General features: G+C 36.9%; 1 protein-coding gene across 1 annotated transcript in view; it reads left to right on the top strand.

The window, feature by feature from the left end:
* Spag17 (sperm associated antigen 17) overlaps positions 1–17,706 on the top strand; it is a 194,044-nt gene that overhangs the window by 126,152 nt on the left and 50,186 nt on the right. The window contains exons 24-29 of the mRNA XM_078027091.1: positions 1,320–1,433; positions 3,897–4,072; positions 5,922–6,039; positions 8,918–9,096; positions 10,770–10,929; positions 16,807–17,024. Of these exons, the coding sequence (XP_077883217.1) occupies positions 1,320–1,433; positions 3,897–4,072; positions 5,922–6,039; positions 8,918–9,096; positions 10,770–10,929; positions 16,807–17,024 (965 nt within the window). The remainder of the gene's footprint in view (positions 1–1,319; positions 1,434–3,896; positions 4,073–5,921; positions 6,040–8,917; positions 9,097–10,769; positions 10,930–16,806; positions 17,025–17,706) is intronic.

The following is a 17,706-nucleotide window of genomic DNA, read 5'->3' as shown; positions in this document are numbered from 1 at the left end:
TGTGTGATAAAGACTCTGTGTAGCCCACAAAATCTAAAATATTTACTGTCTGGCCATTTTCAGAAAAAAAATTTGTTGCTGTCTAATCTAGATGAAACTGTCCAACAGTAGAAAGGGTGGAACATGGGGGTGGGCGGATGAAGAATAGTGGCAATTGCTCACCACTGCTTGCTTTCTTCTTTTTCATTTTATAAAGGTTTAGTTATTGTTTGGTTTTTATTTATTTATTGTTTGGTCTTTTCCTCAGAAGGCACGCAGGAGGACCCCTCTCAATGCTTCTTTCTCCCTGGGCATCTCCAGTGATATCTTGGATGCTCACAGGGATTCTCATTCTTCTCTCCTTATCATTCTGGGTTGCTTCTGCGCTGTCTTGTAACTTCTGGATTAGAATTTGATAGTCCTTGTAACCTGAGAATCAAGCTCCTGCTGCAGGCCAGGGCAGTGTTCTTTGGTTTTTAATTTAATTGCTTTCTCCTTCCTTTGTTCCCGTTTTCCTTTCCTAATGCACAATTTGCAAAAATTCATCCTCTATGACACCTATGTCTTCTTCACGACTTCCTTCTGTCTAAATGGTCGTTCTGGGCTCTCAGATACTCTTTTCACTCAATTTCCTAAGAAACTCGGTTGATTCTCAAAATTGACCATCCTCCCCTTCAACTCATCTACCAAACACTGAATGGTTTGATTGGGGCAGCATGTTTTAAATTCCAAAAAATGCTTCTAAAAATATCCTCATGTGTTTAAAAAATTCAAATATTTACTACTTCCATAATTTATATTTTACTGCGTATGTGTTCTGTTCATTTTTTTTTAATGACCAATATTCCTCTCTCTTTCCCTTAGTTCTCTGAAACGGTTTGTTTTAAAGCACTTGTCCTCAGGTCTCTACCAATACATCTTATTAATGCTATATGCAAATACCTATTTCCCTGTATCCTGATTGACACTAAGCATGATATTTTTAAAATATAGATTTTTTTTAAAGAACAGTTTTCAGTTCATAGCAAAATTGAGCAGAAATTACAGAGATTTCCCTGGATCAATAAAATTCAGATCAATAAAATTCTTATGGCTATGCCATTCATCAGTTTATATTCTCTTTTCATTTCAACCTAGAGTCCTTAAAACGAGTCTCCTGTTCTCATCCTCATAACCTTGCTTTCCTCTGACATCCTTAGTACAAGGTAGGGGCTATCCCAACTATTTTTAAGCTGACTGTGGTAGAATAGTTAAGACCTCTATCCCCAGGCTTCCTGCTGTGTTTTGCTTACATTTCTTGAATAAAATGAAAATGTCCTTCATTTTATTTTGCCTTTTAGAAGTATCACGGAAAGAGAATATGGCTGTCAGCAAGTTCGGATCCTTTTCTGCCACCTTAGAAAATGGAATCTGCCTCTCAATAAGTTACTATGGATCAAGTGGAATGGCACCAGGTGAAATAAATACAACAGAGGGGATGTGTGCCCCATGGTCAGGGATCCCTTCCCACCCTCAGATTGCACTTTTGTCAATAAACCTGCTCTGATTTAACGCCTCCTCATAGTTTTGCTCAAGGTGGAGATATAGTTGTGTATGTGTGCATTATATACGTACGTGTGTAGGTATATATAAGTATATGCGTACATATATAATCTTTCCTATATAGCAAATAACAATGTTTGGGCTTTTAAATACCATTTATTGTGTGTATAATCTTTCATATAATCGTGAATATACATGTAAGATTATACACACACACACACACACACACACACACACATACACATTCACATTCACATATTCCAATTATCTTTGTTAACTAGCCCATGAAAATACTTGTATTAGTTGGTGCCAAAAAAAGCATGATTTCCCAAGGAATCCTCTTGGTTTCTACAAAATAATATTTTTTATGAATCCTGTGCTGTGGAGCTGCTCAGTGTGTTTCAGGACATTAGTCTTAAAGGAGTCATTCATTGGACATCTTGAAGGATTTCTCTTCCCCACTTTCAATAAACAAATTCTCCAACTGGAAACTATTTCCTTTCAAACCGCAAAATGGCATGTCATTTTACAAGAACCAATTAGGAAATCTGTGGGTTTTCATGCATTTTAAAGGGATCTAACCGCAACATATTTTTTAAAAAGCATTAGAGAATCAAGAGCTAATCCCTATTTTATACAGCCTTAAAACTATGTGTTAGGACAGATAGCCATTCACCTTACTATGTAGTTCTTTTTCTGTAGGGACAACATTCCCAGGGATCATTCTAATCTTGTTTGTTGATGGAATTTGAAATGTCTCTAGTGCCATGACCAGGAGATGTCTAAAAGCAGCTAGGAATGTGGATCTGGAACTGGGAATGAAGGTTATGCTTTGAGATAGAAATTCTGGAGTCAATATCATGTAGACGGCACTTGGAGCCCCAGTGGTGAATGAAATCATACATATTTAATATATATAATGAAAGCTGTCATCTCCAGCTACATATCACAATCACATGTAATGCTTCACAAATAGAATTACTTGGGCCTAATTTTCTGAGTGTGGTTCAGTAGGTCAAGTAGGGCCTTAGCATCTTTTAAAAAATTTTCATAAGTAATTAATTATTATGAGCTGCCAGAGTTGAGAACATAATAAATCTTAGGACCTAAAAACATTTAAAGGGTTGACAAAAAGGAAGAGTCAGTAAAGAAGACTGAGGAAAAATTGACAAAGAAGTGCAAGATCTAGGGAGTGGTGACCTAGAACCTAGAAAAGAACAGAGTTCAGGATGAAAGGGGTGCTCTGGAGCTCCACACAGGATTCTTCAGCAGTTCTCATTTCAGGATTACAACAATCTCTTTTTAAAAAAATTTATTTACTTTTAATTTTAGGTGGACACAATATCTTTATTTTATCTTTATGGGGTGCTGAGGATGGAACTCAGTGCCCCATGCATCCTAGGCAAGCACTCTACCACTGAGCCACAACCCCAGCTCCCTAACAACAATCTCTTAAAACACAGAAAAAAATAGATCTAGTGCAAGAAAACTTAATTTATCATCTCAGCCAGAAATAATGCATTTCTTTTCTGGATTCCCTTGTTTGTACCATTTATTATATTCCTATTTAATATGTCCTTATATTCTGCTATTTGAGTTCAGATCTGTTATGTTTTGGATCTAGCAATGTCCCCCAAAAGCCCATATGTCAGGCAATGCAGCAATGTTCAGAGGTGAAATGATTAGATTATGAGAGCTGCAATCTCATCGTTGAATTAATCCAGTTGATGGATTGATAATTTAAGTGAGCTACTGGATGGTAACTGTAGGCAGGTGGGGCGTGGCTGGGAGAAGTAGCTCATGGGGGCATGGCCTGGACTATATCTATACTTGGCCTATTCCTCTCTTTTTCTGTCTGCTTCCTGGCTGCTATGATCTGAGCAGCTTTCCTCAGTCATGCCCTTCCGCCATGATGTACTGCCTCACCTCAGGCCCAGAGCAATGGTGTCAGCCAAACCTGGACTCAGCCTCTGAAACCATGAGCTCCATGTGAATTTTTCCTCTTTAAAGTTGTCCTTTTCAGTTATTTTGGTCCCAGTGACAAAAAGCTGACTAACAAGAACTTAGTGTGCTCCATTTATCAAATAAATGAATGGAAGTTTAGTGCTGTATCAATAAAGAGTTTACGCTGTAGATGCGAGAGCAAGAAATAATGGCTCAATCAAGCATACTAAAGCATAAAATCTTTCTAATTTTCTAACTATACTCCTGATTTTTAAGTGAATATCAGCCCTATGAAATACATACAACTAAAAAAGGCAAAAATTGCTGCCAACTTGTGTAAAATTTTTAGATGTGTTAAAATTTAATAAGCATATCAAATATGAATGTTCAATTATTTTGTTGTTTTTTTTTTTTGCTTTTCCTGTTTATAGAAGAAAAGGATCCCAATTTAGATATAATGTTGAATATCCCTTCAGCACTCACTACAACGGTGATTCCTGTTATAGTAAACATTCCTCAGGGTAAAGTAAAAGGGAAAGCAAAAACCAAGGAAAAACTCAGAGAATCCATTAAGGAAGAAGAGCACCCAAAAGAAGAAGAGAAAAAGGTAAATGAATCTTGGCACAGATTCCCAAATTGTTTCGGCCTCAATGTTAACTTTTTAAAAACCCTTACTTCTGTCAGTGGTGTTATCATCGTGTGTTATGGTTTGCGTAGGAGGTGTCCCCCAAAAGCTCATGTCTGAGACCTTGCAAGAATTTCCAGAAGTAAACTGATTGGACTGAGAGGTGTGACCTAATCCAAGGAGTAATCCATCAATATAAATTCACTGGGTAGTAACTGTGGGCAGGTTGTGTGTGCCTGGAGGAGGTGGGCATGGCTCTGGGGTTTATGTTTTGTCTCTGATGAGCAAAGCTGTCTCTACTTCCTGGTTGTCATGTCCTGAACGGCTTTCCTCTGCCATGTTCTTTCACTTATGATGTCCTGCCTCCCCTTGGGCCCAAAGCTGTAGAGTCAGCCATGGACGGACAGAGACCTCTGATACCATGAGCCAAAATAAACTTTTTTCCCTCTCCATTGTGCGTGTCAGGTCTTCTGGTCACAGCAATTAAAAAGATGACTAAAACATAGTATGTATACTTTTTATCGGAGAGACACATTTTTCCTTTTAGTGTTTTTACTTGCTTCAAAAGCCATGCGTGTTCATTATAAAAATATAAATGCAAACACCATATTAGCATAATAACTTTAGCACCCAATTATAAAAATTACACTAAAAAATGCAGAAGGTATGCTGGTTCCTGCACATTCCACCTGTCTTAGTCTTTTTGAGCTGCTATTATAAAATACGTTAGACTGAGTTATTTTACAAATAATAGAAATTTATTGCTTGAGATCTAGAGGCTGAGAAATCCAAGACCAAGGTGGGGCAGACTTGATGTCCCATAGATGGCAGAAAGGGTGAGGGGTACTCTGTTCAACCTCTTTTATAAGGACACTAATCCCAGCCATGAAGGCAGAACCCTGATGGCTTTATTTCTCAAAAGGCCTATCTCCATGGTGGGCCTGCACTTTGGGTATTGCATTCCAACATGTAAATTTTGAAGGGACACCAGCATTCAGACCATAGCATTCCCCTCTCACCTTGTACATCCAAGTGGAGGCATTATACAAGGCCTTTATTTAGCCCCATTTCCTCCATGAATCCTGTATTAGCTTTTCATCACTGTCACAGAATATCTGGGGGGGAGGGGATAAACTTAAAGGAGGAAACATTTATTTTGACTCACAGTTTCAAGAGTTTTCAATTGATCATTGCTTTGGATCTGACATGAAGCAGAACAACAGGGGAAAATGACATGGAATAAGAAAGCTTCTCAGCTCATGGCAGCCCTGAAGCAGTGGGGAGTGGGACAGGGACCAGACAAATCCTTCCAGGGTATACTCTCATTGACCTACTTCCTCCAGCCAGGCCTCACCTCCTACAGTTTTCACCACCTCCCAATAGTCCCTTCAGTTACGAACCTATCAACAGACCAATCAATTGATGATATCAAAGGACTCCTGATCCAATCACTCCTCGAAAACCCCACATCTGAATATCGCTGCCTGGGTACCAAGCCTTGAACACATGAGCTTTTCAGAGACTTTCCAGGTCCAAATCATAACAAATCCTCTCCCAATTATTTTCATTAACTTTAATATCTCCCTTTCCCGAGGAAAGATATGCCAGCCATTTGGTACCATCATATCATTTTCTCACCTGTATATTTGCCATTCTACAAGAAGAACATAAACTTCACCTTGGCAATGACTCAGTATCCTTTCAGGATCCATTGCAGGGTCGAGTTCACAAGTTATGTCATAAGCACTCACCAAGACCTTTCTTAATCAAAATAAGTCATAGCTCATTTAGAGAATGACAGGCAATTATTTACATGCAAAATTATTTGCAGGAAGAAGTAGAACCAGAACCTGTTGTACAAGAGACTCCTTATGTTCCCGTCTTCCAAAACCTAAATGTGTCTTGTCCCAGTGGGCTCCTAGTGACCTTCATTGGGCAAGAGACTACAGGTGAGTGCTAGCTGGGGTGGGGCAGGGAGGCAGGGAGCCAGCATCTTATAGAAAACAGATGAGCATTTGAAAGTGTCTATTTTCCTATCACTACCTTTTGTTGCAAATGAACGATAGATTATTTTTAAATAATGAAAATGATAATGATGATTATTTTCAAACACATACTTTGCCTGAATTCTGAGTATTTGAAATATATATGGAAAAACACAAATATTACGATCTGGGTACTAATAACTCCATTTTACAAAATAAAAGCATTGAGGATTTAGGAGGATCAGTAACTTCCTCAATTTCTAGGTGGCAAAGCCATTGCTCCTAACAGTTCCTAGGTGGCTCTGACTTTCTGCCTCTCCAGAGGGCCATAGGTACACCACATTGAAGTTCACCAAAACAAAGGACAGTGAGCACAAAGTAGATTGAGATGGGTGCACATTAAATCAATGAAGAAAACCAGGCTTGATTCCCAAGTATCAGAATATAATTTTTATATTCTGTTATTTCTGTTGGTTCTATACATGGCTTCTCACCTATTCAGATGAGCAACTAAGTACAAGTAGGATTTCTTTAATTAACCTGATGGGGTAACACACTGGCAATTGACTTTGAATATAATTTAAATGGAGAACCACTGATGTAGAAGTAGGAGATTCAGCAAAGGCTGCACCAAACTAGGACTTGAGTTCCAAAGCTGGCCCTGGCATGAACTCACTACATGATTATTTAAATCACTTACTGTTTCTGAACCATGTTTCTTCATCTGATAAACGTTAGATTATACCAATGCTTATTTATTTTTTCTCAGCCACACTTTAATTTTAATTCCTTTTGATACAACACATTTGCAAAGTGTATCTATCAAAGGAAAACATCAACTTATTTTTTAAAAATGTAATGTTTTATTTGTTTCACCAACCAAAAATAAATTTAGTTGTATATAGTTAATCTGTCTTAATTTTACTTTTCAATGGGGCTTCTGAGTTATTAAAAGTAGACCATGTAACCCTGATCTATTTCTAAGAATCCCTCGTGGTGCAGATTTTCCAAGATGGGACCCTCTGGGCTCAGTGGTCACTAAGTGTCTTCCACAGTCTGAGATACAATAAGTACACTGGGAGGGTTATCATTTCTAAGTTCCAGGGTGTGTTTCTTTGCTTGATCCTATTATAAAATCCCAGCATTATGCCTGTCACATCTGTCTTTTGTATTACTTTTATTATTTACCCTGTTGTGCTCAGCTTCATGTCAAGATAGAGCTTATGGTTATTAACTCTACCTGAAACATGCCATCTTTTAAAAATCTTCCATGTATCATGAACATCCTATTTCAAGTATGAGCATATCTATAACATGAATACCAAAGTAGCAATATCTTTAAGGTCAGGCTTGAATATCAGAAGGAAAAGCCTAGGTTTGAGTTCTCTCCTGGGTAATTTTGGAATTCAGTGAGAAATTATTTCCAAAGTCGAATAGGGTGTTGAATGTTAGTAGAGTTTGTTGTTGTTGTTGTTGTTTTGTGGTAGTGGTGGTTGTTTCTACTGTATAAGAAAATTATTCAACTGAGTACAGAGCTGCTCTGGAAGCTGAGGCAGGAGAATCACAAGTTCAAAGTCAGCCTCAGCAACTTAGCAAGGCCCTAAGCAAATTAGCAAGACCCTGTCTCAAAATCAAAAATAAGAAGGAGTAGGAATGTGGCTCAGTGGTTAAACACCCCTGGGTTTAATCCCTCATGCCCCCAAACAAACAAACAAAAAAACTTATAACCTCTCCAAGCTCTATTTCTTTACTTGAAAACTCAGAGAAATGAAAGTGTCTAAAAGTTTGTTGAGGTGGACTGAATAAGACACAAATACCAAGCACCTGGCATATATAAATATCAACTAATATTTTATATTATCACTATTACTTCTTCTGTAATTTGAGGGGTGTCATGAAGGGCCCTCATTGTGAAATAATTCCCCACTATCCTGATAGAGTTTTTAAAATCTCATCACTACATCTTAACTCCTTTGGTTAAGGCTACAGTAAACCATATTATAAATTTAAAGGAAATCATTAAATTAGCAAAAGCAGAAAAGGCACTATATGCCAGAATTTCTCCATAATAGCCCCAGGGATTGAATCCAAGGACACTCAACCACCGAGTCACATCCCCCGCCCTTTTTATATTCTATTTTGAGACAGTTCTCACTAAATTGCTAGGACCTTGCTAAGTTGCTGAGGCTGTCTTTGAACTTTGCCCCAGCCTCCAGAGCCAGTGGGGTTAGAGGTGTGCACCACTGTGCCCAGCTAGTACTTTCTTTTTGAAAAAGCAAATTAGGTGCTTTCCTCTTTGTTCGCCAACAGCAGAACACTGAGAGGAATCTGGGTCTGGTGAAAGGTGAGGGGATTGTGTTAAATTTGAAAGATAATGGGTGACTTGGGAAGGACATGAGTGAGGGACTTCCCTGGGCTTCTGAGTAACCAGGCAACACTGTGGTAGCAATGTGTACCCACTGTGTGTTTACTCAAAGGAGAAAGAAAAGCACCAAAAGAGAGACAATGAAAACACCCAATATAGCAAAACTCTTCTTCCTTCATAATTTTGCCCTGAGATGTTCTGGGCTTCCTGACAGAGAATGGCTTATTCACAGAGAAGGTACCTATCACGCATTTACAGATGACCTTATTCACTACAATTAAGTGCAACAAGGTCACTGAGGAACCAGTTCTCTGGGCCATCTGTCAGGGAATGGAAACTGCACTGTTATTCAGATGCAGACAAAAGAATGAAAACAGTTCAGTAAGAAAATAACTCCTAGCCTCCCAGCATTGCCCAGTTTGCAGAGTAGCTTTTAATCTTTTACTTTTTCTTTCTTTCTCTCTTTTTTTTTTTAAGATCAGCATGTGGTAGCTGAGGAGCCCACCTGGAACATCATGATCCGTCAGAGTTACCCAGAGAAGTTGAAGCACTCTCAGATCTACAGGACAGTGATGCCACCTGTGGAGCAGGAGGTATCAAGAGTTATCACCAGTCAAGGCACTGTTGTCAAGTATATGTTGGATGGATCCACACAGGTAAAAGAATATATTGTACAAACTATTCTACTGCAAAGTCAAAGACTACAAGTAAGGAAAAGTACTCCAGCAGGGAAGAGAACAAATAGAATAGAATGACACCTTAAAACAAGAAATAAAGAGTAGATTAGTTCAAGGAAGAAAACACCATCTAGACAAAACAGTCGACAAGTACACTTGCCATTTCTGTGCACGATCTAAGATTGCAGACTGAACGTAGTGTGTGCCTCCTCTCCCTCTCAAGTCACCTGAAAGTAATAGAAAAATGCTTTTAGGTAATAAATCCATGAAAGTATTAAACAATAATAAAATGTATCACCATGAGATCAGAATATTTGGAAAATTCCTAGAAAATGCAAGTCAGATCAGATCAGATTGATGGAGAAACAAGAACCAAGTTTAAAGCATGAACGAGAGAAAAACTGTAAAAATCAACATGAGAGTTCGAACATGTATTCTACCTCTGGATTCTGAAAATCAGGGCAGTTCTGCAGGTTACCAGTCAAGGCACTTATTACCATCTGGAGGTTGGGAACATGAGGCTAAGAAGCGGTGATCCCTGTCCCACCCTATCACAGTGATCACAAGGGTGGAGTTCCTAAAAACAAACATTACCCCACCAAGAATTGACAAGTGATTTCCAGTGAGAACTGAGACGGTATATCTAGGAATTATCAACCTGGAGGGAAACCAACCTCATGAAAATAAAGCATAAATTTCAATAATTAATAAAATCACCCAAATATAAGAATAAATACTTAAACAACAAAAATTAATTAACATAGGCAGAGACTTGAGAGAATAATAATTTCTCAACAAAATAGCAACTTAAAAATCCTATGGGGATAAAAAGAGTGCTTATAAATGAAAAATAATTGTGAAAGATCAAGGAGTAAGGGGTGGGTTATGAGGAAGATTGGAAAAAAAGATGTGGAAAAGGGATATATGTAGTAGAATTTCTAGAAGAAAAAAATAGAATAAAGGGGGGAAATAATGAAAAAAAAACAACATTAGAAATTTCCCCAACACTTAAAAAAATACTTCAGTTTACATAGATCCACCAAGTGCCAATCAGGACTGACACTAATCAATCTTTAAAAGATCATAAATATGTCATCATGCAATTTTAAGACTGCACAGAAAGAAAAGCTTTGAAACCTTCTAAAGGGAACCAGTTACCTATAAAAAAAAATAAGAACCTAATACACATTGTCATATTCATTGGGAGGCTATCCATACTGTTACTGATAGAAAGATGTATCTGTAATACCCTAGAAATATCATACATACTAAGTAGATATGAGTAAAAACTACACATGTAAGTACATATATATCTTTAAATATACTCACTGGAAAATTTGAGATGTATAGGGAAAGAGTGAAGAATAGGGCAAAAAACCCTAAATCAACAAAAAATGGAAAGTGAAAAGAAACCAACCAGAAGGTAAATGGAAAATAGAAAATCCTATTATCATGCTGATTATTAAGCTGTTATCTTTGAGCTCCAAATCTACCCTTTTGTAACATTCTTGTGATGCTGAGTCTGGAGGCGTACCATCAGCCTTTCTTCTTTGGATTATTTTGAACCTATTTCAGTTGGACACAGAGTGTTTATTGCTAACTAACCTCTTTTTTGCTTCTGAGAATGCTGAGCACTCTCATTCTCCCTTCAGATCCTCTTTGCAGATGGCACTGTGTGCAGTAGTCCTGATTCAGGTCGTGTTTATTCTTCTCCTGAAATGCCTACCAGCCTTCATAACGGAGAGATGAGGGAATCACCTTCTCAGCAAAAATCAGAAATACCTCCCTTTGAGATTGCCATCACAAAGAAAGGTGACAATAAAAGCCTCTCAATTGATACTGGTTTTAATATAGTCTGAAGATGTTTAATAAGTGTTCAATATCATTAGCATAATAATTCTTACCTTTGCTATGAATATATTCACATATATGCACATACATACAGATAATTTTTATTGTAATAGCAGAATTATATATAGTTTCATGAACTGCTCTTTTCTCTTAATAATAAAAAATGAACTACTTTTTCCTATGCCATTATATACTCATACACAAAATTAGCAATACCACCTGGGCTGCTACTTAGGGTTCATTGAGAAGGTCAGGGGTGTCAAAATTCTGAGCAACACATCTGGTTTGCTCTCGGCCTTTCCTCATCATCACAAGATGGCACAGCAGTTCCAGCATAAAGTCCTCCTATGGCAGCTTCCAGGTAGAAGAGAGAGAAAGAGAATACAGGCACTCCCCTCATAATGTCTCTCTTCATTATAGAGGAAAATATTTCCAGACCACCTGATGCCCAGTAGACCTCCTCTTGCATTTCATTGACTAGACCTGGCTGTGGACCTAGACCCAGAAAAAAAGTGTCTGACATTTTTTGCCCTTGTGTCAGGAGAAGAGCGTGACTAAAATGGGGGAAAAGAAGGTGGATGACTGTTGAGTAAGCAACTGCCATAAGTGAAATCACAAGATAGCTGTCCTGACAAGTATTTCTCATGTATGCGCCTACCACGAGGATAATAGGGAAATATCTACTTCCTCATATCCTTGCAATGATAGATATTATCCTCATTTTAACCTCACTCAACCTTACTAATAATCAATGTATTTAATCATTATGCCAATCTGCACTTATTTGATTACCGGGAAGATTAAACATTTAGAGATGCTTGTTGGGTTTTCATTTATTTTCTGACTTTTCACAAATATTTAGTATTTTAATTATCTTTTAGGTCTAAGTATTACCTAATTTCTAATATAGCTCTTCCTTTGACTTTTAACTTATTTAAACTTCTTCCAACCTTTCCAAATCTGTTTCTAGTTTGCTTTCATAATTGATTTTATTTTTTTAATTTAGTTATTTATTTTAACTAGGGATATTTGAGAGCAGAATGTATTCTGATTCATTGTACACAATCGCAGCACAACTTTACATTTGTAAGGTTGTACACGATGTAGCATCACACTATATATATATATATATATATATATATATATATATATATAGCCTCATATACAGTCAAGGTTTTAAAAAATCCTGTGCTTCAAAATAACAAGTATCCTATTGTTATATTGTACAGTGTTCTCTATATTTATTAGATAAAACTTGTTAGTTGTGTTGTCCAGATCTGTGTCTGATTTCAGTAAACTTGTCTGTAAAGAACAAGATAGTAAATATTTTAGACTTTGTGAGCCATATGGTCACTGTCATAATTACTTCACTTTGCCATTGGAGCATAATCATAGCCCTGGATAATACATTATTAAAAAAGCCTTGGCTTAGCTCTGTTCCAATAAAAGTATGGACACTAAAACTTGAAGTTCATATAATTTTCAAGTGTCATAAAATGTTATCCTTTTGATTTTTTATCTATTTAGAAATTTCTTTGAAAATAATTACCTCATAAACTATACAAAACAGACATCAGGTCTTATTTGTCCCACAGGTCAGAATTTTCCTGTATCTTTACATATTTTTAAATTTACTATATCAATTTATTCAGCAAAATTATGTTTAAAGTTCCTGGAAGGATAGAATAATCTCTTCCAAGCTGTACTCCTTATAATTTAATCTTTATTTCTTTACTTGAAAAATAAGTTTGTCTTTTTTAATGACTGTCAGATTTTCCTTCATATATTTTGAAGATATAATTTTAGATACTTACAACTTCAGAATTGCTATACATTCTTGGTAAATTTAATATTTCATCATTTTGCAATGCTTTTTATCCTAGGATTCTTTCTTCCCCCTAAAGTCTTCAGTGCTTAGATTATCATAGTATTGTGGGATTCTCATGCAAAGAGACAGGGCATCGGAACATTCAGCAAGAAACAGTGTTTTATTGGTGCCTATTTTATTGGTCTGGTACTGGCCTAACGGATTCGGTATCCAAAGGCTTAGCCCAAAGCACAGCAGGGCCTTGTCTTATATAACTCTTGTTAGTTACTCTGCCCTTGATAACTTTTTGTCTCCCATACAAGATAATACACATTTTGATTGGGCATTCTATTTCTATATATGTATAGAGTTGCAACCATGTTATAACAGAGTTGTGGAATGTGCTCACTGATACTGTGGGTCTGTTGATTTGACAGATCCACAGGGCAAAGGAGAGATACCATGTTATCCCTCCTTTGTTCTGAGAAACAAAGGAATAGTCATTGCAAGATAGCACAGCAGCTTCAGACCCCACCATCTGTTGTTTAATACTTTGCCAATATAACTTTTTCCACACTTACATTTTACTTTCTGTGGCTTAGGTTTCAATGTGTCTCTTAGGAGCAGCATGTAACTAGCTATTTAAAAATTAAATTGAAAAATTATTTTTGTCTTTAGAGATTTTAGCCCATTTAGTGTATAACTGATATTTTCTGAAATGTCTTTACATTGTCCTCATTCTTGAAAGAAAATCCACTGTATGTAGAGTTCTAAATAAACGGCTATTTTCCCCTAGTACATTCGGAGTAATCTTCCACACTCCTTGCTTCTGATGTTGCTGATTAAGAGTTGACTGTCGGTCTAATTGTTGTTGCTTTAAAGAAAACCTGCCTTTGAAATATTAGGCTTTTATTACAATTTCAATATGATCTGGCTAAGTGTGAATTTCTATTCATTTATGAGGGAGTGTGGTGCCTTGGGCTTCTTGAATCTATAGATGAGCATCTTTCATTAATTCTTCAAATTTCTTCATAACTATCTCTTCAAATATTGTTTTTGATCATTTCTTTCTTGTCTTTTTCTGTAATTTCTATCAAACATATGTTAAAAGCCTTTTTATGTCTTTCATGACTTCTGTTGCTTTGGCCCTCTCAGCTTCGTTCTGAATAATTGTTTTAGATCTCTTTCAGCTCTCTTTGAAACTGTTCTATCTCCTGGAAAACATGCATCTTAATTTTTTTAAACTTCAGGTATTACATTTTTTTGACATGACTTCTCTTTTGGAGAATATAGACCTTTAGGTCTCAGAGTTTGGGAGACATCTCATATGAAACTCACCCCACTCTAGACTGAGTAGGCTTCCTTCCATTCCTCCCCAAGTCATACGACAATAAGAAAGCAAATACCCAAGGTCTAGCAGTTTGACAGACCCACAGGGCAAAACGCCACTTAAGTGCTATTTTTACCTTTCTGGGGTCTCACTTTTACTCAGACCTTGGCATGTGTTGACCTTACTGTCGTTACCAGCTCACAGACACTTTGGATTAAAGAAATGTTCTCTGGGAGTTGAGTCATTTTTGTCGGAATTCTTGGTATCAAGTCTCTGATGTTCCTGAAAATGGAATTCCAGCCATGACTGATCCTTTTCTCTTGCTTTCAGTCTGATCTTTAGCCAGTTTGCTTCACTTTATTGATTTCTGTTCTTAATACTGGAAGATTAGTTGATGAAGTTTCAGAATCTGCATGTAATGCTCAATTCTTTGTATTGTCTCACCTCTCATACATCCATCCTGTCCCTTCATATCCAAAATTGTCCAATTAAAATTGTACTTGTTTATCTCTTGTCTTTTATTCTCTACTTGTTTAAAACCTCTTGACTGCTTTTCCTACTTTGATTAAATAGTTCTCCAAATTCCTTCCAAAGGCATCTAACTAATCTTTTGACCACATTGCTATCTGTCTTCAAACTCTTTAATTACTAAAGGAAAAATTCTGATATTTTCATCATATTGCAAAGGTGCACTTTACCAAGTCAATATACCCTCCTTTCCAGTCTCTTTCATCAACCAAAATCTTTTGAAATTTATCCTCTCCTAGTAGTTGGCCTGTTAGTAGTTGTCTGAACATACCATGCTATTCCCCAACCCATTCCCTTTCTCAAATCCCTCAGGATGGAATGACTTTTCCATAGTTTGCCTCCTTTGATAAGAAAATAATAGGACAAGGCAGAGGGTGAAGAAGAAATGTGAAGCAGTAGAAGAAAAGCTAATACCTAAGTATTTGCTACCATTTCTGGAGGATCTTCTCTACCCATTCTGAAAATGACATTTTAAATTGCCAATAACATTCTAAAAGTGTAAATAGGTCAATTAAATCTTAGAGCAGTGGAAGGGCTTAACTCCATGTCTGTTTTCTTTGGTTTCCCCCATTTATTGAATCCTAATTAGTTAGATGGAGACTCATGCCCTGATATACATTTCCTGGTCTGAACCTGGAAAATCTTCTGGAACTACCAATCCTTTACTATCTTTGTATGCAATTTATTTCTAGTTGTGGGTTTATGTCATCATTGAGGCTTGATAATACTGTCAAATCTTACCTACAAATAACTCATTGTTATTCATGGAAAGGGAGTAAATCTGCCCTGAGAGAGTGATTGAGATACGGATCTCATGTGAACATTCTTATGTATGTCTTTGGTGAATATATGTGCATGTTTCTGTTGGGCACGTATCTAGGAATTGAGCTGTCAGGTCATGGGAGTTGACTTGGTACTGGGCATCTTTTTATTCTGATGGGTTCAGTGTTGTGCTTGAACTGGCTCACAAGAGCCAATTATTAAGTGTTTTAGTAAACATGAAAGCTGGTTGTTAAACACAACCATTATTAAAAATTAAATTATATTAAAAACAAAAGTAACAAGCATCTGAAGTGCATTATTGCCTTCTTCCTACATTTGACTATCATCTTATACTAACTGTACCTGAGTGGTAGAGACATCATGTGGTGATGTGCCACCATGTACCTCTTCAGCAGCACCACACAGGTGACGTGAAATGACCACACTGGAGGATTCACACACGAAAAATGGAAAATGCTTCTAATTGGGGCTCAATTTACTGCTCTGTTGATTTATATAGACTTAAGAAAGTGATGGAGAAAATGTTAATAAGGCAAATTAAAATCAAAGGTGTCATGTTTATGTGTATTTATAGCTCTGTTGAATTAGCACAGAAAATTGTCAAAGCATGGTTGAATTGCATCCTTAGATATGGATATACAATATGGATCAACAAAAGCATTCTGTAAGAATCAGTGAGCTATATGGAATTTACAATATGGACTATGTGTAGTTATACTAGACAGATATTGATCTCAGAGTTCTATGAGGATACTTTCATTTCTGTCTTTCTGATCCCAGTGGATGTCAGCTGGGGACGATGGAAATGGGGGAAAGAATCAGATGTTTGTCAGTGTGGTACTTAAGTGGTACAAATTCATCTCTCCTAATGAGAATCCAAAGGTACACCTGGCTTGTGATGTTCCCCAGAACAAAGTTGAAGAAAAGTGTTGCCTACATGTGATTAACAAAATGAAAAAGTGAGGGGAAATCAGAAGTTAACAGCTGGTACAGGCCAGAATTCAATGTTAAAAGAAGGAATCTTAACATTTGACAGATATGCAAGAGAAAAGGTAGACTTTAAAATCCAGACTACAGAACCCCAAGTCTGGGATCCAAGGAGGTTTAAGCAAGATGTAAAAGTGTACAGAAATTAACTGAATAGCTTTTATGCAGCAGACAGCAAGTTGTGTATATTTCAGGGAAGGTGATGGGGATCCAGCCAAGGCTCATATGGCAGAACTAAGATATTCATAGCCTGATATTTTTCCCTGTTAAGAAATAACATAACTGGTGAAGACCACTCAGCAATGTCTATGTCTTGATATCTGAGGTAGTTTATATGGCTTCAAAACCTATGATGTACATATACTATGTTATGTTGTGTTGTATTCTACTTTAATTTCCACAGGAAAAGGTCACAAAAATCAATCATCAATGGCACATAAGAGTGAAACCCATGAACCTCAACCAGAAGTAATTCAAACAGTAACTCCCATGGAGACTCACATGGGCACCTGGTTTACAACCACACCTGAAGGCGATCGGATTGGCACCAAAGGCGTAGAAAGAATAGCGGGCTTGGCCCCATTTTTATCCTTTGAGTCCACAGATCCTATCAATGGAACGGTATGGCAAACTAGTGCTTACTGCAAGATCATTTAAACCATTAGAGCTCTGAAACAACATACTGAAGAGTGTCTAGCAAATAGCAAATTTTAAATAGTTTTTAGTAGTGGATGGGCAGATGGATGGATGGATGGATGGATGGATGGATGGATCTTCTCCACTCTAAAAACATTATGTGGTATATTTGACAAAAATATTGTATGCTAACTTTGCATGTGTACATGAGTAACCAGATCAGAACAAAATACTAATTTTTGAAATGAAAGACAGGTCATGGATTTTCTAAACCACTTCAAGATATATATGATTAATGATGTCACATGTTTCCTAATATTAAACATGCTTGTCTGTATGTCTGTGTCCATCACAGTGAGTGGTAGAAATTTGTTCATGATCCTTCATTTCAAAGAACTCAAGGTGTATTTAAGAAGGTGCCATGCTCCCGTTGAATAACTCAAGAATTCAACACCAAGGAGAAACTATACAAAAGATTTTATGTGTACCGTAAAAATTAGTAGTATGGAGAATAATGTTTATTTATAGTATGAAATCACAACTCTTGAATTAAACAGCACCTTCCTTGTGCCAAGCTTCTCTTCAGGGGTTTTATGTACACTGTCTCATTCAGTCCCAATACACATGTATATTAGCACACAGATGAGGAAACTTGACATAGAGAAGC

Source organism: Ictidomys tridecemlineatus, chromosome 11 (genome assembly GCF_052094955.1).
Source record: "Ictidomys tridecemlineatus isolate mIctTri1 chromosome 11, mIctTri1.hap1, whole genome shotgun sequence".
Classification (NCBI taxonomy): Eukaryota; Metazoa; Chordata; class Mammalia; order Rodentia; family Sciuridae; genus Ictidomys; species Ictidomys tridecemlineatus.
Note: the sequence above shows the minus strand (reverse complement) of the source record. Positions and strands in the feature narration are given on the sequence as shown.